Source organism: Toxotes jaculatrix, chromosome 9, assembly GCF_017976425.1.
Source record: "Toxotes jaculatrix isolate fToxJac2 chromosome 9, fToxJac2.pri, whole genome shotgun sequence".
NCBI lineage: Eukaryota > Metazoa > Chordata > Actinopteri > Toxotidae > Toxotes > Toxotes jaculatrix.
In genome coordinates this window covers 23,485,394-23,512,415 of record NC_054402.1, presented here as the reverse complement: position 1 = coordinate 23,512,415, position 27,022 = coordinate 23,485,394, and the positions used below count along the sequence as shown (strand labels likewise).

The window sequence follows — 27,022 nt, the reverse complement described above, 5'->3', positions numbered from 1 at the left end:
AGTTGATGTCGATGACAGACACATTTAATGCAGTGCAGATAAATGGATAAACAGTGTATTTAAAACATATGTGGGGAAATGAAATAACGGTTGCATGTTTTGAGTAATGTTTAACATTTTTATTTTGAAGACACAGGACCTCTTCTTCCGGATTAGGGGCGTGAACAACAGCAGCTACTGTACGATGGCTGCTCATGTTTAGTTTACTGTACGTCTCTGGAAGTACCTGCAACGAAAACAAGTACTACTAAAGCATTTCAGGTAGTGTACGATAAAACGCTCTTGGATACAGAAATTTAGCAACTGTGTTAAGGGTTTGGTGAGAAAAAGTTTGGTATAGCTAGCTGTGCACTGTAGCTAGCGTTATCTGTTAACTAATGTTTACAAGATGACAGCACCACAACAGAGGGGCACTGTGCTGATGGCATGATTGTTAGGTTAGCTAGATAAAGTTAGCTCGACACAATGTTATGATACCAGCTCTGTGATAATCGAGTCTGCACAAGCTAGAGATGAAACATGTCAAGACACACTGTAGTTAATCCACAAATCCTCAAAGTAGGGACTGAAGTTGTTAGCAGTGTTAGCTACCAGTTGTTGTTACTAACACAAGCTTTATTATTGCATTTATTTCTGCTTTTTACTTTGTTCGGGCTCCAGCTGTGGTTGTACTGCCAAAGCGTTAGTAATATAGCGGGTTTTCCTCATTTCCTTTCAGGTGTGTAAATGATGGAGGAGAATGAGGAGCAGGCAGACCTCAGTTTGAAGAGGAGAGACTCCGGCGGAGACAGCTTCAGGTTTGACTCTGTCTTTCGACCATTGTTGCATCCGCGTTTTCGGAGAAGTCGTTAGCACAACATGTGAATTATGCACAGACCCTAAAGTGTATTAATTAAAGTCTAAAAGCTTATAAGATCTCATTGAGAGCCACCGCCTACCATTTTGTACACGAGGTAAATTATTTTAACTTAAACCCGAAAATATCTCTGTGAAATTGTTTCATCGCGTTTTGATCACGTGTTCGTTGAGTATGTGGTGATAGGTCAGGTTTTAAACAGATGCTTAGTTGAGCCGTATGAGACATGTCAATAAGCAGTACCACCAAGATGTAGGATTTGTCAATTGACCGTACTGTAACGCCACCATTGCACAGCTGTACTGACAGAGCCATAACATGTTTGGGTTTACACCTCATAAATGTGATGACGAGAAAGGTATTTGGTGGTTTGAAGTGTCTGTCAGGGAGTAGTTCCTGGACAATACAAGAAGCATTTTCTTGTGTGTTGTTTGGTTGCAGATTCAAACCAGACTGTTTACATGGAGGTGGTGAAGACAGACCCACTGATTATATTGACATATTGAAATTGTAGGAGCCATGAATGTATTATGTATTTTTTCTATTAGTAGTAAGATTAAGGGATATTGTTTGTTTGTTTTTTGTTAGGATATTGTTTAAGAGATCATGTTGATTGGGGGGGGGGGGGGGGGGGGGGGGTTAGCGGGTCACATGATTATGGGCGTGTATATTAGTTGATATCACCTGTTGGTCTGGTTTTTTCTGGGAGAGACAGAGAGCGGGTGGGACGCCGTATTTTTTGTTGACCGCTAATTTTCTTTGATCACTGAGATTATTTTGGTTATATTTTAGAGCACGTTATTATGAGTTGATTATCTTTTGTTTATTAAATAACAGTAAAATTTAGGTTCGATGTCTCAGTGGATTTTTTTTGTAGCGCGTCAGACAATTGGGCCCATCTTTCTGTCTCTCAGCGATTCTTAGGACTGCGAAGTCGCTACATTTTGTCAACAAAAAAGGCTTTAATCTCAGTCACAGTCATAAGCATCTGACGGAGCAACGGAGCCAAAATCTAGAGGACGAAAAGAGGAAGACATCGGAGACAAAGTATGGAGGTAGGCGCTGTTTGTGAAAGTTAAATCTAAGGAGCTGCTGTCAAAGCGAACTACAGCCAGGTGAGCTCACCTGTGGATGTGTGCGTGAAGGCCGTGTATCAATGGAGGGATTGCGGCCTGTATGTTGACTGCTGATCGTTCATTGGGAACGATTGTCTGGTTGGTGGAGGATTGGATTCTTCGGCGCAATGTATTCCGATGCTGAAATTATCTTGGAGCTGTAAAAGTAAATCTGCGCTCTGTCTCAGAAGTTGATGTTTCTCCGTTCAGTGTGGATGATCTGTGTTGGATAAATTTAGCTTTTGTTTTTAAATGCACAAACAATACATTGATGGAAAATCAAACGGAAATTAAAAGAGGAAACGTGTTAATAAATGCTGATGTTGCAGGCTGTGGAATGGATGCGTTTTAAATGCATAAGCTGAGAAACAATCAAGGAAAATGAGTGAAATAAATCCCGCTGAAATGGAGTGTGGGAAAAGACAAAGCAAACTCTCAGCCAAAGCCTGGGCAAATAAAATCGAAAAGCTTCAACATGAAAGCACTCGTACCAGAAATGAAATCTCTTATGAAAACAAAGGAAAATGTTTCACATGTTCAGCCCCATTTTGAAAAATGAAAACAACTTTGTGAAAATGCTGCTGTGTCACATGAAGTTATGATTCCTTTGCTCGTGGAGGATGAACAAAACAGACAAAATGATGATGGTTTTCCAACATCATGAAATACAGTGACACATTTAAAGAGGATGTTATAAAGAGGCTGAGTGAATCAGGGGAATCACAACAGCATAACATCCTCAAACCACCTCAATCTGATCCAGCCACAGTAAATGAGGAAGTGCTTCAATGCCCAACAGAGGATGAACCTCAAGTTCCAATTCAGGCTGCATCAATTCTCAGTACAGAGAACATGCAAGATGACATAAAACCAAATCACAGTGTGTCAAATGTGGGAAGCAAAAACTCTTCTACTGGAAGAAAGTCTGCTGTTTCTGCTGCTTCTTCTGCACGTCTGAAGGCCGAGGCTGACTTGGCAACATTAATGGCATCACTCTTAATTCAACAGCAATGCCTCTCATCATTGCCAAAAAGAGAAATCCTAGTTTTTGATGGGGATCCGTTAAAATCATGCTTTTATTAAAGCTTTTCAGAATGGTGTGGAGAGAAATACGGAGAACTGCAGTGATAGACTATTTCCTTGAACAGTTCACTAGGGGTCACCCTAAGGAACTGGTGAGAAGTTGCCAACACTTTGACCCAGAAAGAGGCTATGTCAAAGCTAAAGCCTTCTTATGTGAGCACTTTGGAAATGCACAGAAAGTTGCCTCTGCATACATGGAAAGTTCTCTCTCATGGCCTGCTATTAAGACAGAAGACATAAAGGCTCTCCAGGACTACAGCCTTTTCCTCAGAGGTTGTTCTAATGCCATGGAAGGAGTTGAATATTTGCATGAGCTTGATCTGCCTGCCAACATGCTTACCATTATAAGGAAATTGCTTTACAAGTTCAGAAACAAATGGAGAACTGTAGCATGTGAACTGCAAGAGAGACGCAACCAGAAAGCTACAGTGACATCACTACTTTTATTTAAAGACAAGTGAGAATTTTAACTGATCCAGTCTTTGGGAACATACAGGATGCTCCCTCAGTGACAACTAATAAATGCATAAAGGCCCCCCCAGTTGGAGAAAAGAACCCACAAACAGAAGATAGGCTTAAGAGAAAAGGGTGTCTGTTTCGGCTGTTTGTGTATTAGACACATCAGCAAAGATTGCAGAAAACGGATTTATTGTGTAAAATGTTGTCTCCAGCATCCAAGCATACTCCACATTCCTCCAAAGGAAAAGGAAAATAACTCCAGTCAAGCCAAAATGGAATCAGAGGTGGTAGTGGTCAGCACCTTGGTGTCAAGTCGGCTCACCGGGGCTGGTGATAATGATTTTAAACTCCCTATTATTCCTGTGCAGGTTAAGTCCAGGAAAGGCAGTATGATTATCAACACATATGCGTTTCTGGATCAGGGAAGTACAGTAGTTTTCTGCACTGAGGCACTGATGTGCAAACTAGGCCTCACAGGAAAGAGATCACATTCTCTTGCGGACTATGGGCCAAGAGAAAGTTGTAAGAAGCCACATTGTTTCAGGACTGGAGGTTGCTGGTTTAGAAGGTGACAACTTTTGTGAACTACCCAAGACCTATACTCAGGATCTCATGCCTGTCCACAGAAGGAATATTCCTAGAGAAAAAGATCGTCATGGATGACCTCATTTGAGATCTGTGCATCCACCTGAGATTGACGCAGATGTTGAGCTGCTGATTGGGACAAATGTTCCAAAGGCTTTGGAACCATTGGAAGTCATTTGCAGTGCAAATGGTGGACCTTATGCAATTAGGACAATGCTGGGCTGGACTGTGAATAGACCTCTAAAAGTGGAAAGTGAGGGAGCACTAGATTGTGAGCAACCAGAGTTATTGGTAAACAGAGTTTCAGTTGTGAATTTGGAACTCTGGCAGCAGCAGTTCAAAATGGATTTCCCTGAATGCAGTGTGGATGAACAATCTGGAACATCAAGAGAGGATCAAAAGTTTATGGAACTGGTCACAAACTCAGCAGAAAATGTGAATGGTCATTACCAGATTAGTTTACCATTAAGGAACATGGAACTCAACCTGCCAAATAACAGGAAAATTGTTGAGCATGTTCTTCATACCTGAAGAGGAGGTTGCAGAGAGACTCAGCATTCTGTGCAGACTACGTAGCCTTTATGAATGATCTGGTCACCAAAGGTTATGCAGAGAGGGTGCCTGAGGAGGAGCTGGAACGCTGCGATGGTCAAATCTGGTATATCCCTCACCATGGTGTCTACCATCCGACAAAGGGAAGATCAGAGTTGTCTTTGATTGTGGAGCGAGTTTCAAAGGAACATCTCTCAATGCTCAGCTTCTACAAGGACCTGATCTGACCAGTTTGCTAATTAGAGTGGTAACCTGATTCAGGAGGGAACCAGTGGTGATCATGGCAGATGTTGAATCCATGTTTCACCAGGAGATGCAGATCTGTTAAGGTTTCTCTGGTGGCCTAATGGTGATTTAAATCAAGATCTCGCTGACTTCAGGATGCTGGTGCATATCTTTGGGGCAACGTCCTCTCCCAGCTGTGCCAATTTTGCTCTCAGGAATTGTGCAGAAGATAACAAAAGACAGTTCAGTCAAGAGGTGGTGGACATGATTTTTCATTGCTTCTACGTTGATGACTGTCTGGTGTCAGTGGCTTCAGAGGAAAAGGCAGTATCTTTCTATCATGACCTTGTCTCCATCTATGCAAAAGGTGGTTTCCAGCTTACAAAATGGATAAGCAACAGACATGGGGTCATGGCTGTGATACCCGAACATCACAGAGGCAAGCATATAAAAAGGTTGGATCTGGATCAAAGTCAGCTATCCATGGAGAGAGTGTTTGGGCTGGAATGGTGCATTCAGTCAGACGCCTTCAAGATCAAGGACAGACCACTCACCAGGAGAGGAATTCTCTCAACTGTTAGCTCCATCTACGATCCTCTTGGAATCCTGAGCCCTGTGGCGTTGTTAGCTAAGAAAATACTAAGGGATCTATGCAGGAGAGCACACAGCTGGGATGACATCATACCTGATTCAGTGGCTGAACGGTGGATGAGTTGGCTGCAGGAGCTGTGCCGCTTGGAGGACTTTAAAGTCATGAGATGTCTGAAGCCCTCAGACTTTGGAGAAACAACAAGTGCACAGCTGCACCATTTATGCGATGCAAGTGAAGATGGCTTTGGAGTAGTGACTTACCTGCTGTCACATAATGTACATTCACAAGTGCACAGTGCTTTTGTCATGGGGAAGGCTAGGGTTGCTCCGCTCAAGTCTGTGACAATCCCTCGAATGGAGCTCATCGCTGCCACCATGGCATGTCCTTGATGTCTTGTGGAGGAGAGAGTTACACATGGATCTTCAGAATTCTGTGTTTTGGACAGACCGTGCCTCTGTACTTAAGTACTTCAGGATTGAGACCTCCAGGTTCAAAATCTTTGTTGCCAACCGAGTCTCAGAAATTCTCAGGGTTTCACAGGTTTCTCAGTGGAGGTATGTAGACACTGCATGTAATCCAGCTGATGTGGCCTCCAGAGGTTTGAAAGTGGATGCATTTCTGAAGAATGTGACATGGGTGTCAGGTCCCTAGTTTCTCATTCAACCTGAGAGTATGTGGCCTGTTAATCCTGATGATGTTCATGAACTTCCAGTGGAAGACCCAGATGTCAAGTAACCTGTGGCAATGAATGTTGTACAAGTGGCAGAAGAGGTTGATGCTGTGAGTCACAGGATCAATTACTTCTTGTCTTGGACTGGTTTGAGGAAATCTGTTGCTTGGATCTTGAGATTTAAGAAATGTCTCTTGGCTCGTTGCCAGAAGAGGAGAAAGTTAAGGATGGATTTGACACAGTCTGGTCTGGATTTGCAGGAAAGATGTTTGTTGGAGAAGGATATGGACACTGTCAAAGGAGAGACAGTTTCAAGTTGTCTGTCAGAGAAATAGAAATTATAAGGTTCTGTCAGAGGAAGAGGTTCCCAGAATAACTCGCCAGGCTGCAAAGCTGTGAAAGGTTGCAGCCACATTTATAAACTCTGCCCACTAGTGGAAGTTGGGGTTTTGAGGGTTGGTGGTCGACTGAGCAGGTCAGCTATGCCAGCGGAGGCTAAACATCCCTTGATACTGGCAAATGATTTCCATATCTCAGACATTCTTCTAAGACATATTCATTGTGAAGTGGGGCATGGTGGTTGTAACCACATGCTATCCAAACTGAGGGAGAGGTATTGGATCATTGATGCCAGCACAGCCATAAGGAGATTTTTGTCCAAGTGTGTTGTCTGTCGAAGACTGAATGCTCAGCCGGTGTACCGGCAGATGGCAGACTTGCCTGTTGAGAGAGTTACTCCGGATGAACCCCCATTTACTCGGGTTGGAGTAGATTACTTTGGACCGTTTGAAGTCAAGAGCAGAAGGAGTGTAGTGAAGAGGTATGGTGTAATCTTTACCTGCCTGGCCATAAGTGGAATTCACATCGAGGTGGTGCCTGCACTGGATACTGACTCTTTCATAAATGCACTCATATGCTTTAAAACAAGACAGGGCCAAGTCCTGGAACTGTCCTCTGATAATGGGACGAACTTCGTAGGAGCAGAGTGTGAGTTGAGAACAGCCATTGACTAGTGGAATTAGTCAGAGATTAATGATGTACTTCTTCAGAAGGTAATCAAATGGAGTTTTAACCCTCCAGCTGGCTCATATCATGGAGGACCTTGGGAGAGGTTAATCAGATCTGTGCAGAAAGTTCTGACTTCCACTCTGAATGTTCAACATCTAGACGAAGAGGGTCTTCACACTGTTCTGTGTGAAGTGGAATCCATCATCAACAGCAGGCCAATTACCAAAGCTTCCACAGATCCTAATGACCTGGAAGCACTAACACCAAACCATCTGCTGCTGTTGAAAATTGTACTATCTTTACCACCAGGAGACTTTCAGCAGGCTGATGTGTATGCTCGGCGGCGATGGAAGCAGGTGCAATACATGTCCGAATTATTCTGGAAAAGATGGGTAAAAGAATACTTACCTCAGCTGCAGGAGTGTCAGAGATGGTCTGGAGTGAAGTGGAACATTATCCCAGGGGATATTGTGCTTGTCATGGACAACACAGCACCTCGAAATTCCTGGGTCATGGGGAGAGTTCTACAAACTTTTCCAGACAGAAGTGCGTCAGGTCTGGATTAAAACAAAGAGCAGTTGCCTTGACCAACCAACAACAAAGATCTGCCTAGTACAGGAAGCTGAAGCTGGAGAAGCAGTGGCTGCTACACACTGATACTTTGATTTCCATTTTTATTTTTATTTTGACTGACATACATGCCACAGAATGATGGCTAAAAGGGAATGTGACTGTTGATTTTACTGACTTATGACTTAAGAAGAAAGAAAACAAAATGTGGATTGTGGACTTTGAATGTTGGCGAATCATGTCTCCTATTAATATAAATGGGGGTAATTATTATATATGATGACCTAATAATTAGGGGCTGGTATGTAGGAACCATGAATGTATTATGTGTTTTTTCTATTAGTAGTAAGGTTAGGGGATATTGTTTGTTTTTTGTTTATTAGGGTATTGTTTAAGTGACCATGTTGATTGGGGGGGGGGTGGTTAGCAGGTCACATGATTATGGGTGTGTATATTAGTTGATATCACCTGTTGGTCTGTTTTTTTGGAGAGAGAGAGCGGGTGGGACGCCGTTTTTTTTGTTGACCGCTAATTTTCTTTGATCACAGATTTTTTTGGTTATATTTTAGAGCACATTATTATGAGTTGATTATCTTTTGTTTGTTAATTAACTGTTAAATTTAGGTTCAAAGTCTCAGTGGATTTTTTTGTAGCGCGTCAGACAATTGGGCCCATCTTTCTGTCTCTCAGCGACTCCTAGGACTGCGAAGTTGCTACAGGTATATATGCTTAATTTTTTGCTTTTGTAATTAAATAGAACTGTTTTTGTTGTTAAACAAATGATCATGTCTATAAAATTGTAAAGAATCCCAACTGAACAATGGGAAATATGGTATTGTGACTAGGGGATTGATATGACTGGGCTGTGATTACATGCAGAATATGGATATGAAGTGAACTTGGTTCACTTCATATCCATAAGAGAGCAGTGGATATGTCTTCACGAACACTATTTTGTGTTGTTCTTGTAGGCAGTTTGGTGTTGCCTTCTGTAGACAAAGATGACATTGTCCAAGTTCGGCTGTAAAGTTGGTTGGAAAGAGAGGGTCTACAATGTCGACATTATTCTACACTCCTTTTCTCTGGCAGTCTAGCATTTGTATTTGACATTTAAGTTCACAGCTGCAAAACATTTCTGTTATTTCACTTACTTAAAGGTTTGGATTGAGAAATTTGTTGACTGACTCTTTGTGTCAGTCCCTGCTGCTGGTACCACAACTCTAAGACGGCTTTCCTGAAAGCATGATTGTCTGTCTCATTTATGGTTGAATGTGTTTCAAGAACAAACACAATACAATGCCAGTCTACAAATAACAGTGCTCTGGCAGGTGGATTAGGTTGCCCAATAATGTACCTAAAGCGGATTTGTAGGAAAAAACAATATGTTGCCACCCTGCCTGAGGAAAGAGCAGCTGGGTGCTCAACAGCTTGTAACGGGAAGGAGTTTTTATGTTCATGCATGCAAGTTGGTTTCCTAATTTTTTTTAATAGGCCTAATGTTGAGACGTTTTACAGTGAGATTAGAAGTGATTTTTAGAACACAAAGAAGATTTGTAGACAAATGAACCAACTCACTAATCACTCGTTCCAACTGTGGAGCACCCGAATCCTTAAGCTAAGACTTTCCTCATTTCACTCTGCAGTTTGATTCTGCAGAACCCACCAAAACTTTACACTGCTGCTCATTTGATTCAAACATACTTTTCGGATTCATTTTTCTTGTACCAAAAATTTTTGGTCTCTTAGCAAGTATTTTCTGCTTGCCTAATTTGTAACTTAAACACTTGGACATCCTAGAAGACTGCTGACCTCGCAACACTTTTAGCCAGAATGGATGAAATCAGCCGACTGTTGGGCAGTGTTGGGCGAGTCCGCTCTGATAGTCTCTCCAGCGACGCCACGCAGTCAACGGGCAGCCGACTGGTTCTGCGCCATCGGCTCAACCAGCTGATGACCTGCGTGGACGACTTAGACCCCAAAAACGAGCTGCATGAGAAAGTGGTTAAGACACTGGACAACGCTTTCCTTATCTGTGGCAAGAGAGCCAACAAACCGAAGAAAAATAGTTTCAGGTGGAGAACAAATGTCACTGCTTATCCTTTCTGTATGCTGAAGGTGGATAGCGTGAGTTTTTATACAGGTTTAATGTTACTCTCTCATTCTATTTATTTTTTACTTTTCTCTTTAACATTCTTTCACAGATTTTTGTCCAGTGGGATAAATTAACTGGATTATTACTGGTAAACAAAAGACACTCTTGATTCTTAGTAGCTAAAACCCTTTAGTAGGACTTTGTCCTTTGAATTTCTGTCATACATTTTACCGAGCAGAGAAAATGAATTATGTGTTAACTGTAGCAGCCTGACCTGCTTGTGGTAGAAGCAGCACAGTGCTTATACTGTAACAGCTCTTAGCTTACTGTAACTTGGATGGTGTGCTCATCTTTGGTTTTTGCCACACTGAATGAAGCTCTTTGATTTTAAATCTCAACTCAGCAATTAGAAATGGTTTTCAGTTGTGAGGTGATGCTGTATATTTTAAGGTGGGATTGTCATACTTAATTTTTTTCCTGTTTTCCATACCCACAGGCTACACATGGTGACGTGGAATGTGGCCACAGCTGATCCTCCAGATGATGTAACCTCGCTTCTCCATCTAAACTCCCCAAAGAGCCCAGACCTCTACGTCATTGGGTAGGTGCTGGTGGGGACAGTAGATGATTTTTTTTTTTTTTTTTTTTTTTTTAATATAACTGGATAAGGGGCAGAAGGATTGACAGTTAAAACTGTGTGTGATAGTCTGCAGGAGGTGTACTCAGGGCCACTGAGATTCGTGTCAGACGTAGTATTCGATGACCCATGGAGCCACCTGTTTATGTCGACCTTAGCACCACGGAAATATGTCAAGGTACAGCTCTTCTCAAAACATCTTCTTACACCTGCACACACATTAGAAGTGACCGTCGTTTTTACGAGTATTATCATTGTCTTTGAGACAGTTTTGATCGTGGAAGATGCTATAGCAATAAAATTGAATTAAATTTTATTCTTTTCAGTAAGTGAGACTGTTTGATGGCTATAATTTTAGTGTTATGTGATGAGATATTAAAAGCACCTAGATTTACATAAAATGCCCACGTGTGTGTTCCAGCTATCGTCCATCAGAATGCAGGGTCTGCTGCTGCTCTTCTTTTCCAAACTTGAGCATGTCCCCTTCATCAGAGACATCCAGGCCACTTACACGCGTACAGGCATTTTTGGTTATTGGGTGAGAGACACACACACAAACATTTATATTGCACTTCTATAATACTGTCAGACTCATGATGGATAGTTTAGAAAAAAAGGAGAAGAACCAGAGGTATTTTCTTTTCTTTTTCACATCTTTCCAACTTTCCAGCTGCATATCCCCAGATTTTTTTCACTTTCAAAGTTTTTTCAACTCAAGTGACATTACCTGAGGACATTTATCAAACTTCACACAACTCCCTCTGGAACCGCAAAGGACTTTATACTGTACTTTATTCACATATGCACTAGTACTTTCCAGCACCTGTAAAGGGACTGTGACTGCTGTGGCACACTTCCCTTTTAACTAGGGAACGGAATAAAATGTGTTTCAGATGTGTCAAAAACTCATCCCACTGTGTGCCACACAGAAACAGAAGTAAATGTTTAACATCTTATCTCATCTTATTTTTATTCAAAATATCAAAAATAGCCCATGAGCAGGTCTTTTTGCTCTTGTTATAAGTTGTTAATTTTGTCTTTTGTCTCTGTCTTAGTCGTAAATGCATTGGTGTGTTTCTTATATAGATGAAAACCTGAATGAAAGTGCAGAGTAGTCTGGCAAAACTTGTGGTTCTTCTTTTGTCTTATCTCTTCCTGTTTGTGTCTCAGGGGAACAAAGGTGGTGTTTCCATCCGTCTGTCTTTCTATGGTCACATGCTCTGTTTCCTCAACTGCCACTTGGCTGCTCATATGAAATATGCCACTGAGAGAGTGGATGAGTTTGAGTACATCATGGACACACAGACGTTCGATTGTAAAAAGGCTCCACAAATCATTGACCACAGGTGAGTAGCTGCACAGAGTACAAACTCCAGTTTACCCAAAAAGATGTTGAAAGAATATGAAGCTTCATTTATCTCGTCATATCTCCAGGCTGGTCTTCTGGTTTGGAGATCTCAACTTCAGAATTCAGGACCATGGCATGCACTTTGTCCGCTCCTGTATCAACAATCAAACCTACAACCTTCTGTGGAGCAAAGACCAGGTCTGGCACTTACAGAATCATCCAACATTCACAGGATAGTTAACTCCTGCTCATAAGACAGACCAGGACCAGGGTCTCTACAACATTTGAATAGTTTGTGCATGACTGTTATTAGCTATGGTTCATTGCTGTGTTTGTTGTTGTGTGGGAGGTTGTGAAATGTGTGTGTTATCATTTGCAGTTGATCATGATGAAGAAGAAGGAACAGTTGCTTCAGGACTTTGAGGAAGGGCCTCTGGACTTCCAGCCCACTTACAAATTTGACTTAAACTCTGATACTTACGACAGCAGGTAACTGTCTCCAAGTACCACAGAAAAAAAATCAACATAATCAATCCTAATTAATCATGTTTATACTTTTTTGTATTCATTACATGTGTCTTAAAATATTAATTTGTATATATTTTATCTGCACCTCTCTTCAACTTCACAGGCTCTGCAAGACATGGTTTGGTTTTAAGTAAGAATGCAAAGTGCATTTGTGTTCAAATCTCCCTTTAATATGTCAGGTTACCTCTCTTGAATTCATCTAACTGCGCTTCAGTATCCTCTTTTTTATGTTTTAAAACATGTTTTAACTGTATTTCACCATAAAGACTTCATGAATATTGTCTTCACCTTTAACAAATTAAACAAACAAGCAGACAAATAACAGTCTTTTCACACAAATGTCTTTTCTTATGCTGTCTCTGAAAAGAAAAGACTGAGATGCTTGTTTATTTTACAGAAAACTGTCTGAGATCACAGGCCTGTTGTTTCGGGCGGTAACGTTGTTGTTAAAGTTACCTTGTGGAGTTTAGTGCTACTCGTGGCACTATGGAGCAGTGTTTTTTTATGAGTGGACCCCTGTTTTGTTTATATCACATGCATTCCTATGAGCAGGCACATTCCTACTGTTTGTTTCCCTGACTGACAGGTGGTGGCAGTAATGCATAGCAATGTGCCACAGAAGTCAGGGATTAAGAAGATTTAGAGCCTGCAAAAGTGAATGTAAACAGATTTGGAATAAAATAATTTAAAAACTGTTTTACAAATATCTTATGAAACAGAAAAGGCATTCAGCACATTTAATAGACCTTGGGGCCTCACTAAATGAGCTTTGTGAGAACACATTAAATGAAATGCAATGCAATGCAAAAAACTCTGCAGGGTAGGCTTTAAATGGCAAAGTATCAGTGGTCTACATTAACCCAAATTTAACCTACTGTTGTTTACATAAAACACAGGTGGAAACACAGGTGCTTGACTGGTTAATTCAATGTGTGTGTCTTATAACTGGATCTAAATCAGACATAGCGCCACTTATGATGGAGGTTGCTGGATTATAAATGACTATAGGACTATAGGACTATAGGAAGTGTCACTGTTGCTTAATGTGGCAGCATTCTGCTATTTGCAGAATGCTGTCAGATCACCCCATCATTTAAGCCACTTTGACAACGAGACTGTAACTTATACTAAAGTTTTTTTTCCTCCATTTGTGTCTCAATACCTTACCTTCTTCATCATGTAGGTTGGAGGTATTGTCTTAACATTATAAAGCTTGACATTTTTCTGTTTTTCCCCCACTTTCTCATCCATCACCCAGTCATGGATCTCACATCAGTGTTGATTCTTGCCATAAATTGTTAGCTTTCGCCTCCTGACTAAAGCACCCTCTTCTCTCTGTTCTCTGTCCCGTCATTGTCTTTGACCACCTGTCCACATTTCCAGTGGAAAGAAGCGTAAACCTGCCTGGACGGACAGGATTCTGTGGCGGCTCAGACCCAAGGCCTCAGCCTCTGATGAGCAAGATGAAAGCACAGTGGATGCGAAAAAAGTCAAGCAGCTGGAAGAGGATGAGGAGTACCCTCTGAAGATCAGGCAGGACCTGTACACCAGCAACATGCAGTATGGCATCAGCGACCACAAGCCTGTCATCGGTGTCTTCACATTGGAGGTGAGAAACTGGAACACTGTGCACATCAGAATAACACAGATCAGTATCAATGAACCACTCTGTTGCACTGCACAATATCTTCCTTAGTTTATTTGACACAGTCCACAGCAAAAACAAATATTTTCTCCTGTTTCAGTCACATTTGCTAAAAACTACAGTGCCGAGCTGTTTAAGAGAGTCACTGATCTGCTTTAATTTTTATTTATTTATTTATTTATTTATTTATTTTTTAATGTTGTTAGTTTGGGTCTTTTAATGTGATTTGTTGACAATAACAAAACTGTGGAATATTGCCAGCCTTATCGTTTACAGGGTTTAAAAAGACAATCGCTCTGTATTACAATTTGGGTCTTATTTTGGCTGAACCACAACCGCAGGGCCAGCTCTATAAACATGAATGCCTGTCGCTGAATGACTGACTGACTGAGTGATGAAGTTACACCACTGGTTGGTCGGCCGACCTGGCATGCTTTTATTTAAAGCTGATCTGACTGTCAGACTGCTGCTGAGTCCTTCCCTGTCTCACTGATTTTTTGGGATGGCATCCCATTCCCAGATCCCTCACTTGGTGCGATATCATAACTGATAGAAACTGTGGCAAAACCGATGAAAAGAAAATACAAGTTTTACCAACAGGATATATCTTTTTAAATATCTACAAAGGATCTGCTCTTTACTGATTTGTTTGTATAATTATTCATGATAAAAAGCAAAGACAGTTGAAGTTCATAAGTTAATTTCTCCTCGCACCCAGCTAAGGAAGATGTGCGAGACTCCCCTGGTGCGTCTGCAGGCGGAAGGCGACTGGAGCGCAGACATTGACGCCATGGTTCTCTACAGCCCTCTGCAGCCGTTCCCCTCCAGTACATGGGACTGGATAGGGCTCTTTAAGGTTGGCTGAACAACTTGTGTTTACCATTGTCAGTCTAAGTGTGATATTTCAGTATGAGAGTTTTAAATGTTTCTGTGAAATTCAGGTTGGATTCACGAGCATAACGGATTACATCACCTACACATGGGTCAAAGACGACGAGGTGGCCTTCAATGAAGAAATCATACAGGTAGTGCCATGAGCAAAAAGTACTAGAACCCCCACACACAGATTATATAAATGTGCCTCTGTTTTTGTAGGTGTATGTTAGTAAAGAGGAAATCCCCGTGCAGGGAGGAGAGTGTGTGCTGTGCTACTACAGCAGTATTCTGCGGTGCATCATTGGCATCAGTGAACCATTCAAGGTGAGTGTCTGTAGCAGCACATACTGGAAGCCCACATCAGTCCACTAAATGATGTTCATACCCTTCATCTATACTGACAGGCTGAAACTGATTTAAGCGGAGTTCTTGGTCATGTAAGTAAGCAACAGGATGATCTGCCTCTTTCACTTTTAGGTCCACGAATCCAAGGTAGCCATAGAGGAAGGCTTGTTGCCCGAGAGGATTAATGGACTTGACAAAACCGTAGCGAGTGAAGATCTTTGGAACTGATCTGTCAGGAGTCATAGCTTTGGTATGATGTAGAGGTCAATCTGTTTGGGCGTTGACTGCTTGGCTTTTCATAACTGTGCTTCATTACCTGCCACTGAAAGAGCAGATTAGGAAATGCTGCCTGTTCATGCTTTTACACATTCCCACTGATCTCTTTAATACTACTGGTGTGGCTATTAGCTACTTGCATCTCTGTGGTCAGTACACTTTTTTTTGGGTCACATTTTTTGTACATGTGTTAACCAGGGTTTAAGTTTTGGCTAAAACATGGTACAGCAGTGAATGCCATTGAATCTGATAGTGAATGCAACACGATGAAACACTTTGATTGGATGTGTTTGGTAAGTGAGGAATTGGGAGGGAACTGGTTAGACCAGAGGTTTTCAAACTGTGAGGCGTGCTTCCCCAGGGCTGTGTGGAGAGAGAGACACAAGGTACAGATGTATGAAGTGAAAGGGATAGGTAGATGCAGGCTACTTAATGTGGTTAGGCCTATGTATAGTACTTATCAATATGACCAGCAGATGGAGCTTCAGCAGAGTAGCACAGCTCATCTGAGCTATTAAGGTACCATTTGCATCACAATTCACACTCCTCCTCAGAGTCATAACTCGGTCAAATCTGGAGACACAGACATGATTCACATATATTTTGATTTGGTTTGAGTTATAATTCCCCATATCTAATAACTTCCCCTGATATTATTATTTCCAATGCCCATCTCTACTAAATGTCCATTAATTTGTTAGAACTTGTAGAAAAAAAAAAAGACCAGTGATATTTGTCAGCACATTGCAAATAAGTACTATTAATAGCTAATAATAGCTAATTTGGCATTTGGCAAAAAAAAATGAGGCTCAAGTCGCAGGGTTAGGGTTCAGGTTAATCTACCACTAACTATTGTATATCCCTCACAGTTGTCTCGATTTTGTCCAAGCAGGGCAGATGGTGTCAGTTTGAAAGGCCCTGGATTATATATAGTGATAAAATATTAGATTAAGTATGTTGTAGGATCAGCAAAGGCCTGTTGCTGTGTGTGATCAGTCCGATGTGTCAGTAGATGGAAGGAAGTTTAAGGATGTGTTAATGGGTCAGAATATTTGTTTTAAAAAAACTCCAAATGCTGAAGTTGCTCTTAAAGCTGTGGCTAAAAGAAAAACTGGAACACACCCTGCTGCAGATATGAAAAGGAAAAGGGAATTGCAACATTAACAAAGATCATTGGCCGTTTGATCTTATTTTGCTGTGAAAAATCAACAAAAGTTATTTTAACAAAAATGCATGATTCACTTTCACTGCTAAAGCAAAATGTTCACTGCTTAGTTAGCAAACATGAAGAGATGAGTATCCTTGAAGCCATTCTGTGGTTCAGTACAGCTAATCTGCACGATCATGGCAAAGCCAATATGATGCTGGAGCAGGGGCTCATTTTCCATGTGTTCAGTCTTAATGCTTTAAAATTAAGTGTTCCTTGTTCAAGGGATAATCAGAGTTCCATACCTTATGGAGGTAATAGTCAGAAGAAAATTGAGTCACCATGCATCCAGCCCATCTTACACTCAAATTCTGAAGTTTGTGGGACCAGTGAACATATAGTGGTTCAAACACAGCTCTCACAGAAATAACACTTTACCAGTGACCTGGTAGCTCTGTAGGCTGCTGGGGATCAGATCAATGTAAGTGAATAAAACTGAGGCTAAAATGGGACAAATCACAGTTTTCTATAACACATTTGTATTCTGGAAACATTTTTTTCTGAGAAATGTGACACTGTGACATTTTAGGTTGTCTTTTAAATTTTGGCCCAGTTTGCTTCAGTTTGAGGGAAGAATGAAATGAAACTTTTGTTTAGTGGCCCCACAGACTCCAGAGATTTGGCTGCGCTGGAGTTAAAATGTAGAGAATGACTGAATAAAACTCTTAAAGACAGAAATGGAAAGAAATTCAAACTTATTGAGGTGAAGTATTCCTATATATACTCTGACTCTGTTCCTCTATCTTTAAAACCATCATACAGTATTTACAAAAAAGGAATTCTTCATTCTAAATTGTGTGGATAGTTATTAGACATACAGGGCTGATCCTAGTACTGAGAGCCTGAAAGCATTGCTGTAATATTTAAGCTGGATCTGTTCATGGTTTTAAATGTTTAAATGTATGTTATTTGAAATATTCATAGGACTCACAGAATATACCTAACTTACCTTGGTATGTGAATGGACTGCTGTGGGAAGATAAGATTTTGCAGTTTTGATTTTCTCCTCATAGTGTTTTAATTAACTTCCTTTGTTCCTGGAGAACTTGAAAACTTAGATATATATCTATATATGAGCAGAATACTTATGACTCATTTTCAGCTTTAACCCACCAGCAGTTTTTCTTAATATTGTTTATTCCCTTTTAGTACTGTTTGTGATGTTGCAGTGAAATGGAGAACTGAGATATGTTGCACTGTTAATTGTTACTGTTAAAAGTATTTGCCGCCTGTCATGTTATTATTAGTGTGTACAAAGAAAGAATATGAATGTCTTGCTTTTAGAGAACAATATGGATTCAGCAAGTGCCTTTGAAATGATTGTTGCTTTACATTTACAATGCTGCTCGATTTTGATATAGTATATATTCGTTCTATTATTTATCATAACATGGCATGGTTTTCATGGCCTTCTGGTATTCTGAGATTCTCTTGATTTTAAATATTGCCGTTCTAAACTTTAACACAAAAATCTTTTACTGAATGTTATTGTTATTATCTTGCTGGAATCAATTATATTTACCAATTTATTTCACTTTTCACGTTTATTTTATTTCATTTTTTGAACTAAAGTGTGACTTATTTTCTCAACTAGTAATGAAATGTAATGTACTGTAACAGAATACCAGCGAGTGTATAGCCTTGCAAATCAAATATTAAATAAGTCTCACGAAATTCTTTGTGTGATCAATTGATTAAGCGTTAGGTCTTCTACTGTAATGTTGTTTTTATTATTATTATTATTATTATTATTATTATTATTATTATTATTATTATTATTATTGTTATTAGTCATCAGAAGTAGAATTTCTGGCAGCATTTGCGTATCAAACGATCTTCTCCATTTTCAAGATGGCGGCCGCCTAAAGCTGACCGTGTCCGCTAATAACGTCACTTGTTGCCATAGTAACCGTTTGTTTGTTACATTTTAACCCAGCCAGAGGCAGAAACAGCACATCACCGATAAACCTGTTGTTTTTTTTCAAGCGCACGGGACAAGGTATGGTCAAAGACAGCTCTTGTTTTGTTTTTGTTTTTTTTTGTTGTTTTTTTTTTGCTGTAATATCTTTATGGGTAACGTTATAACGCTAGCGAGGGACCACAGGAAATGTCAGTTTCAAACCAGTCACTAAGTTAGCTGTGGAGCTAACGGTAATGCTTGCTGGAATTTGTGGTGTTAATGGTAGCAACACAAAGTAAGGGGGAGGAATGCAGTGTTTCTTCAATTTTTTTTTTTTTCAAATCTTGAGGATGTTAATGTTTTTTTTGTGATAAAACTTTTTATGTCATTAAGGAAAATTCAACTTTTCCGTTCTCTTCACCATGAGCAGCCATATTTCTAACCATTTCTTCAATTTCTGAAGTTCACTATCACTGAAAAGCCTTGAATTATGTCGGAGATGATTCTCACTGAGTGGCTCCCCTCTTTGAGGAGATGTCCCTTAGTTTTAAATCTGAGTGGTTTAAAAGAAGTTTGTTTCCTGAGGCTATTCCACTTTTGATTGGTAAACCTCTGGCACTTCAAAGCACGTTTAGTTTTTAGTTGGTCGTCTTTGCAATCATTCTTGGTTTGTGTTTTTTTAATATCTTAAGTTTATTTAGCCTCTGAATTGATTGTTCTTAGTGTATACAATTTTTATCTTTTACCTTGTGTATTTTTAAATGTTCCTTTGTATATGTATATGTTTTTATTAGTAGTGTGTTGTGTTGAATGTTGTTGTGTCTGTCTTGTTGCTCTATGAGTTCCCAAAGGCAAAAGTTAACACAAAGGCAAAGTTAACTCAGCCGTTTTTTCCTACCTGCCTATACTGTCAGTGACTGACCACCGCCAGAGAACAATGTCTGAGCTGGATCACACCCCCCAGCAAAATGCTGGACCTAGCCTTGTGAATATGGAGGTTATGCGGAACCAGTCAGAGCTCTTCAGAGGAGAATGCATGAGGCTCATCCTAGAAACCAATAAAGCATGTAAACGCATGCAAGAGGATGTCAACAAGCGACTAGGTAAGTAGGAGTATAAAAATCAGCTAGTGTGTGTTTAGCACACAAGGTTAACATTGCAAAGACATCAGAAGTGTATTGTATTTATTTCCTCTTCTTTCAGATCAGCGGGACAAAGACATTCAGTTCCTGAAGAAGGAGCTGGAGCTGAAGTTGGAGGAGATAATTGTAGAAATTGATGTCCTCATAGCGTTGCAGAGCAGAGTGGTGAAGGCCCTGGAGGCCTGCAAAGAGCCTCTGAGAGTCACTGTTCTCTGTCTGGAGGAGAGGTGAGACTACAAGAGGAAAAATGTGAAGCAGTATTTTGCTGCTTTACTCCAGAAACTTCCCTTGCAACTGACATCTTTTCTGTCTTTGGCAGATACCTTCAGTTTTCAGTAACTCGGTCTGAATGAAAAAAAATATAGCCATTTAAACTGAGGATTTCTTGAGTAAAGCTCTTTGTGTTTGGTCTTTGGTTTACAGAAGGAAACGTGTTCCTTCTGAGAGGCTGCATGATGAGGTCGACAGAGAGCTGCTGAAGGAGAGGGACGTTATTGAGGGGGCGGCTTCCCTTCTGCAGCGTGTAGTAGAGCAGATCACGGAGCAGATACGGTAAGAAGGATGTGGGTGTAATTATATGGACTCTATAAAGGGGAGCAAATGTATGCCACCGATATGGATTTTCTAATGTTTATTGTTTTGATACATGACAGGAAAATCAAATCACAGGCTAGAGTTAACAGTAAAACCAAGGTAAAACATACTGTTTTCTGTTCCAGACTGAACCGATCTGCCAAGTACCATTTAGAGCAGGATCTGAAGGAAAAATCTGAGGCTCAGTGCATCGACAACTCCTGCGCCTTAATGACTGCCCACTCCATCAAAAACCAGCAGAAGTCCAAAAACACAGTGTTGTCGAGGTGAACTATGATGATCTTTACCTTTTGAGGTTAATTTTTTTTTTAGATGATTTAAAATCACTGTCAGTGTCTAGAAGGGGTCTGTCATATTCTCTTCAACCTTTCTACGCACTAGAAATGTCCAAAAAAAAGGAATGTTGTTTGTTCCGGGTCTTCAGCTTTTTAAAATATCTCCATCTCTCAGCCTGCCAGTGACACCAAAGCACTGGGAGTGCACCTCAGAAATCAACATAGGCAAAGCCGAGCAGCAGAAGGCCAACTCTCTGTCCCTACGGGCTCTAGTGGAGTCTGTTCTGGAGCAGACGGCCACTGACATGCAGAAGCAGATCCAGGCCACAGCATCAGCCTTTCAGCTGAACGTGCAGGAAATCAAGTCTGCTAAGAGCCAAATGGAGGATCAACTGAGCAAGGTAGGGCAGATGAGGGTATGGTGTATACTGTCAGCCAGTGGGAAGCAGATGTAACAGTAAAACAGAGTGTAGTAAATGTGGGTTAGTCAGACCACCTTGTGAAAAGCTGTGCCTGACATTTTTCTAATTGAATATTGGATTCCATGGGATCACACCAAAGTTGATACTAATTTTAACTAATAGCAGATCTATGTATGAAATATGTAAATCAGTCTCTGGCTTCAAAACCCACATTTGTCTGAATAACTGAGGCTACGAGCGGCAGCTACAGGATACTGGTAAATGCTAAAACGTAGGGTACCAGTAGCACCTGTAGAGAGAAGTAATAAAGTCAAAAAGTTGACTCAATGATGATATTTACATAGTACTATCTTCACACTCACTATCTAAAGTTTGCTGACATTAGCTTCCATAAGCTGCTGGTCATACCAGACCAAGGAAGATGTGATAGCAAGATAATTATAAATTAAACTTTTCATTTGGATCAAGAGTGTATAATTGATTCTTTCAAAAGTCACATCACGTCACTGTAAAATAAGACCACATACACTGTATGTAAGCACTAACAGTTCATCACTGGTGGGTACAGAAATAATCTGGCTGTGGCCGTTGCTTTTAAGACTTCACCATGTCGCTCATTCTGAAACTGAACAATATTGTAAGTGTTTTTACACCCAAATAACAAAAACAAACATTTTCTCATTTACTGTTAGTGGTACAGAAAAAAAGAGAAAAAGTACAAAAGAAATTCATTTAAAAAAGAAAAATAAGAAGTGAGTGAATAATAAAGAGTTAATGGATTAGAGCTGCATTGTGACTTAACAAAAACATTCAATTTTTAGTTTCACTTGATTTTATAGGCATAAAAAACTAATTGTAATAAGGAAGTGCCATTTTTACAAATGTTTTTATCTGGTTCTAGTGTCATAGTAGCAGCAGCAGTAGTAGAAGTAATCTTACTACTAATTTACTACTAAGTGTAAATACTGGTTGACCCTGGTGTGACCCGTCCCTCCTCTCTAGATTCTGCCTGAGTTTGCCAGCCAGCAGAGGATTAGAGAAGATCTCCAAGTGGCCATCACAGAAAATGAACATTTCCTGAGTCTGGCCAAGGCCAAGTTTGATTTGCGTTGCCAGAGGCCTGCCAAAGAGCAATGCTATGATCCAGTACAGTCCCAGCTCCTGGTCGAGGTCCAGCAGCTCACAGCTCACATCAACAAGTAAGGACAGGACACACCCGTCCCTGATGTGAAGGGACGATGCAGCAAATTCACTTCAAAAAATGTTTAATCATGTCGTTTCTGTTTCACATAAGCTTTAACCAAGGAATCTAGAATATATATATATATATATACATATACACACACACACACACACACACACACACACACACACACACACACACAACAAATGGGAAGATGTCAAACATTATGACAATAAAAAAGGTCAATTTTAAGTGAGTGAGTGCAACAGACTATGTACAACGCCAATATGAGCAGAAAAACAAAACCCATGAAATATATGTATTACTTGTTTAAAATTACATATTAAATTACCTGCCATCTTTTTAATATCTGATTTGGATAGATTCCATAGATGTCACAACTCTTCAAAAAACAATATTGTTTCTGTTTTGTACTACTGTTTTTCCCATATCAGCTGATATATTTTTTAGAGATCTAACCCTTTAGGGCAACTCATTAAGTGGCGTCTCTTTATCTCTGTGCTTTCAGGCTGCGTGAGGCAGTGGCCCAGTCAGAAGAGCAGCAGAGGGCTCTTGTTCGCTGCCAGCTGGAGCTGCAGGAAAACATTGAGTGTAAGGCCAGCTCTCTCTACATTGATGAGGTCATCTGCGCACAGCACAGGGAGCCCATTATCATACATAACTTCTGAGAGTCAGCAACAACAAAGGTTTACATATACCTATTATTTCTACCTATTATTAAAAATGGAGTGATATAAAATTCAGTTCAAAATATGTGTGAGTACGTTTCTCTTTGGTATGGTGAACTGCTGCAAGTTGTTTTCTTCAGTTTATTCTAAGGTCTTCACTGTGAGAGTTGTATGGTTCCACTGTTATTAATTTGTCTGACTCCCTGATGAAAAATGTACATATACAAAACCCTCAGCTCATTTTTTATTTAAAAAAAATGAGCTGAGGAAGAATTTATTATCTTTTATCTGTGTTGTTCAATGCACGGGTTAATCAAATTAATAAAGTATCTCCATACTTCACTTAATGGAACCTGCAGTAAGTGTCCTGTGAAAAGGAGATAGTTGCCAACAAAACTATGCCAAGTAACTCTCAGGTGTAACTGCTGTGCAGCTATTGAAACCAACTGATCAACATATGACCCATTTTACTAGACTGAAGAGTAAAAGAGGTAATATGGAATATGATCACTTGGTCAAAACACTGTTAACGAACAGTTAAAACTTTTGATAAATTACATTTCACCAAGATGTACAATATACCTCAAATTCTTTTGAGGTGTATTCTTCTCTTCATGCAGGACATGTAAACACAAACTAAACTAAAACTTATAACAAGCCAATAATGAAATTACATTTCAACAACCCAAATACTCATCCTTTGCTAATGACCTTTTGAACAGAGACCTCTGAAGCAGCATATCCCTCCTGAGGAGTTCTCTCTTTATTTCAGGCAAATGTAGATTTTGCATTTTGCCTAAAAACACACAGACAGGAGAGGGAAAACCTCTTATCGTTGAAAGTTTTGAGCAATGTACAAACAAATCTTACGTGATTCAGGAATGTTACCTCATGCCAACGTAGTACGAAGAGGGGCAGGGCCAGATGACAGTGGGGGCAGGTACTGATCTGGGTGGGATCTCCTCCATCATCCCAGGGACCACTGTGAAGTCTGTCCTTAAAGGTGCTGCTTAGCTCTTCCTCCTTTGGCTCAACCTCCTTATAGTAGTCCCACCTGGGTGCTGGCACACACTCTTGCTGGTTTGTGGAGATACAGGCACAGGTATTACTTTAGTGACTGCATGCTGGAAAATGCTGCACAGTGGATTTAGATTTGTAAAGCAAGACTATGTTACTGTTGAGAGGAGAAAGAACACATACTTTATGTTTCACTTGAGAAACTCTGCTTATAATATGTATGAGAAACACTATGAAAGAAATGTATACCTTATGTTTCTCTATATCCTCAGCTGGAAATGAGGCCATACATCCTGTACATTTAACTGTAGAAAAAGAATGGGAACAGCAAGAGTTAATCAGAGAAGATAAAAGTATTGTGAAGGTATGAAAGTTGTATCCCCTGCATCCCCTTACTCTTATTTGGTGGAATGCTGGTAGTTTGAGGAGGACCCGAGCCGTTATCAGTAGCCGAGCAGGTCAAGCTGTGCTCTGGCTGGTCCCTCAGTTTAACGTAGCGGTTGCAGTCCCTGCAGAGATTGGTGCGACTCCCACAGACCACACAATGTCCATCCAGCTCCTTCCACGGCATCTCCAGCTCACAGAACTGACAGGTCTGCAGACGCTCCACACACTCATGAGACTGATCACACAAATCACAAAGCAGGGCAGAGTTAGACGGATAAATACATGACCTGGGACACATACTGTGTTCATCATCAGTCAGCGTTGCTGTTTTTGAGGCTTTTCTACAATGACAAAAATAAATTCACGAGGTAAAACTGAATATTTGTGTAGTCTGAGATGATTAGATGTGGAGGTTCAATCTAGAAACATACAGAAATGTACTAACTTTTAGTCCCTACTGTGTCCTGGGGACACACAGACAACATAGACTCACCTCATGATCCATTAGTTGACAACGCTGCATCTTCTGGTGACACTTGGAGCATCTCACCTGCAAACAAACAGCTGTAAACCTACAGAGAAGACACCACCATCTGATGTGGTGTATGTATGTGTGTGTGTGTGTGTGTGTGTGTGTGTGTGTGTGTGTGTGTGTGTGTGTATATACATTTCATGGCGTGTACCTGAGAGTGCTCTTCCTCTCTGTGTTGGTTCAGTTGCTCTTTGGGAACTGGTTCATCACAGTCAGGGCAGAGACATAAGAAGCGACTGCAGTGCGTTTCATGCAGAGAGAAATTGGCCTCTGCAACCTCTTTGTGGCTTAAAGAGAGTGGGAGAGTGTCATCTTCTGTCTTTTTTATGTGGGAAAATTTTATTAAACTAGTATAGCACTGAATGTACTGTATATATAGTGTATATAAAGGACTGCACAGAAATTATTAGCAGTGCGGGTCAGAAAAGGGGGATTATGTATTTTTTCTTTTTGCTGAAAGGAGGATAGTGGAAAGATAAAGCACACTAAATTTACTTTTCAGCCTGCCCCTGCAGTTTAAAAAAAGATTTTTAAAAAAAGTCACAAATGAGGCCTTTAGTGTACGCTGTCATAAAGATGAGCAATAATCTTGTTATTATTTCACAGCTTTATGTTTTCCAATCACAGTCTAATAGGACCAATATGTCCATTTTGAGAAAAATGACATACAAGCGTTGACACTTTTGTCTGCATCGTAGCATAAAGTTTACGAGTTAAATGTGTTTTGTAAAGTTATCCTGTATTATTTGGCATTTTATTTAGTATCTCTGTATTCAGTGGCAAGAATATTCATTATTTCACGTTTGCCATAAACTGGGATCTTGTTAATTTAATGATATTGTTCATTTCACTTGTAACTCGACTAATGTAAAATGTATTATTCCATCAATACAGTTCTATATCCACTGTAGTTAAATATGTCCTACTTCCAGACCTCTCTGAGTCCAGTGTAGATACAGGCTATCTGAAAGTGAAAGACATATTTGTACCCTCTGAGTTCATGAGCCTTTATTCTTTCTCATGTCAACGCTTAAACAATGTGCCCAGTATGACTTTATCCCAGTGCTCAGTGAGGTGTTTGTTGGTTTAACAGCTGTCCAAACGATACCGACATACTTTCTGTTCGGTGTGCTGCTGCCAAACTGTGACTCCAACCGATCTGTATAACGTCCATATTAGTTTACGTCCCACTTTTACCGTTTACCGGTCTATGGTTAAGAACCTCAGCCAGACCTTTAAATGTAATTTGGTGTGTGCTGCTCTAACACGACTCTCACATGAAGTTCACTCTCACCACTGGCCGCAGGTGCGTGTTGCCTCCTTATTATCCATCGATAGAAATCCTGGAATAAAGCTCCACGGACGGTAGAAGAAGCAGTGTCTGACTTGACACTTGTCCTCTCGGTTCACGAAAACCGAAAGTGATTTCATGTTTTCTACCACGCTGTTATTTTGCACGTTTGCCACAAGGTGTCGCCAAAGAGCTGTAGATCCGATCTCTGGTTGTTGACTGAGCGTGACAGAGCTGCTAACAACTCAGGTCTTAGTATATTTTCGATTAGCATTAGCATATTTCATATAACCACTGATTTCTCTGCTTATTCACCCAGTTGCCAGTTGATTGAATACATTTATCTAAATTTATTGAAATCAAATACTGCTGTTGTACTGCTGTTATATATATATATATATATATATATATATATATATATATATATATATATATATATATATATATATATATATATATATAAATATATAAAATATATTATATATATCTGTTATGGTGACATTTTACTCAGTTTTCATAATAGACACTGAGAAGTGTCAGCTCTGCTGGATGAGATAATTTTGACGGTCACCAGTCTTCGCTTCTAAATAAATGTTTTAGATAACCTGTCTCTCTGTTGCTGTGCCTTTATAATGGTCCTGCTGTGCAAAATGTGATGAAAATGATGACAATCAATGGATATCTCAGAAAGTGCTGAGCTGTGTGGCTTTCAGAAGACACTTTCTGGCTTTTACCATATTTTGGAACAACCCTCCACTGTTGTGCCCATTGATCTTTGATTTGTCATGGGTGCTGTGGACAATCTTTCATTGTCTAGTCATAAAAAGTGAGAGTGAGTGAAACTGAGCACTGTAGTGGTCTTTGTACATGGGCTGTTAATACTACCATTTGTTTGTTCCTCCAGATGGACGTGGCTTTGGC

The 27,022-nt window shown here is 40.2% G+C and overlaps 3 protein-coding genes across 6 annotated transcripts; 2 read left to right on the top strand and 1 right to left on the bottom strand.

Annotated features, from left to right (window-relative positions):
• Positions 1-160: 160 nt before the first annotated feature.
• On the top strand, positions 161-18,337 carry inpp5ka (inositol polyphosphate-5-phosphatase Ka). Of its 4 annotated transcripts, none has more exons than XM_041046157.1 (13): positions 161-261; positions 719-797; positions 10,304-10,408; positions 10,514-10,622; positions 10,866-10,982; positions 11,615-11,790; positions 11,879-11,990; positions 12,172-12,281; positions 13,704-13,929; positions 14,684-14,821; positions 14,907-14,990; positions 15,061-15,165; positions 15,319-18,337. In XM_041046157.1, the coding sequence occupies exons 2-13, from the start codon at positions 727-729 to the stop codon at positions 15,412-15,414; spliced, it is 1,449 nt and encodes a 482-aa protein (XP_040902091.1). In that variant the 5' UTR covers positions 161-261; positions 719-726; the 3' UTR covers positions 15,415-18,337. The 4 variants fall into 4 exon arrangements, with proteins under 4 accessions (XP_040902091.1, XP_040902090.1, XP_040902093.1 ...); XM_041046156.1 differs by lacking the exons at positions 161-261; positions 719-797 and adding exons at positions 1,562-1,911; positions 8,340-8,434; XM_041046159.1 differs by lacking the exons at positions 161-261; positions 719-797 and adding exons at positions 1,564-1,911; positions 8,369-8,434.
• Positions 18,338-19,506: 1,169 nt separating this feature from the next.
• Positions 19,507-22,912, top strand: tekt1 (tektin 1). The gene is made up of 7 exons (XM_041045576.1): positions 19,507-19,672; positions 19,773-19,938; positions 20,135-20,263; positions 20,431-20,571; positions 20,756-20,981; positions 22,005-22,201; positions 22,715-22,912. The coding sequence occupies exons 1-7, from the start codon at positions 19,507-19,509 to the stop codon at positions 22,872-22,874; spliced, it is 1,185 nt and encodes a 394-aa protein (XP_040901510.1). The 3' UTR covers positions 22,875-22,912.
• Positions 22,251-26,220, bottom strand: xaf1 (XIAP associated factor 1). Its single transcript, XM_041047286.1, has 7 exons — positions 26,105-26,220; positions 24,962-25,097; positions 24,772-24,828; positions 24,288-24,513; positions 24,141-24,196; positions 23,763-23,951; positions 22,251-23,670 (listed from the first exon to the last, which is right to left on the bottom strand). Exons 1-7 carry the CDS (start codon positions 26,140-26,142, stop codon positions 23,638-23,640), a joined length of 735 nt encoding a protein of 244 aa, XP_040903220.1. The 5' UTR covers positions 26,143-26,220; the 3' UTR covers positions 22,251-23,637.
• Positions 26,221-27,022: the final 802 nt, after the last annotated feature.

Bases quoted from the DNA above. Each gene is read 5' to 3' on its own strand.
- inpp5ka (XM_041046156.1), top strand. The intron at 11,991-12,171 runs GTCTGGCACTTA...TATCATTTGCAG, and splicing joins TTCTGTGGAGCAAAGACCAG to TTGATCATGATGAAGAAGAA. The intron at 14,822-14,906 runs GTTGGCTGAACA...TGTGAAATTCAG, and splicing joins ACTGGATAGGGCTCTTTAAG to GTTGGATTCACGAGCATAAC.
- tekt1 (XM_041045576.1), top strand. From the start codon at position 19,507: ATGTCTGAGCTGGATCACACCCCCCAGCAAAATGCTGGACCTAGCCTT. The intron at 19,939-20,134 runs GTGAGACTACAA...TTTGGTTTACAG, and splicing joins GTTCTCTGTCTGGAGGAGAG to AAGGAAACGTGTTCCTTCTG. The intron at 20,572-20,755 runs GTGAACTATGAT...TCCATCTCTCAG, and splicing joins AAAAACACAGTGTTGTCGAG to CCTGCCAGTGACACCAAAGC.
- xaf1 (XM_041047286.1), bottom strand. From the start codon at position 26,142: ATGGATAATAAGGAGGCAACACGCACCTGCGGCCAGTG. The intron at 24,514-24,771 runs GTGAGTCTATGT...TTGTGTGATCAG, and splicing joins GTCAACTAATGGATCATGAG to TCTCATGAGTGTGTGGAGCG. The intron at 23,952-24,140 runs GTATACATTTCT...TCCACAAACCAG, and splicing joins AGGATATAGAGAAACATAAG to CAAGAGTGTGTGCCAGCACC.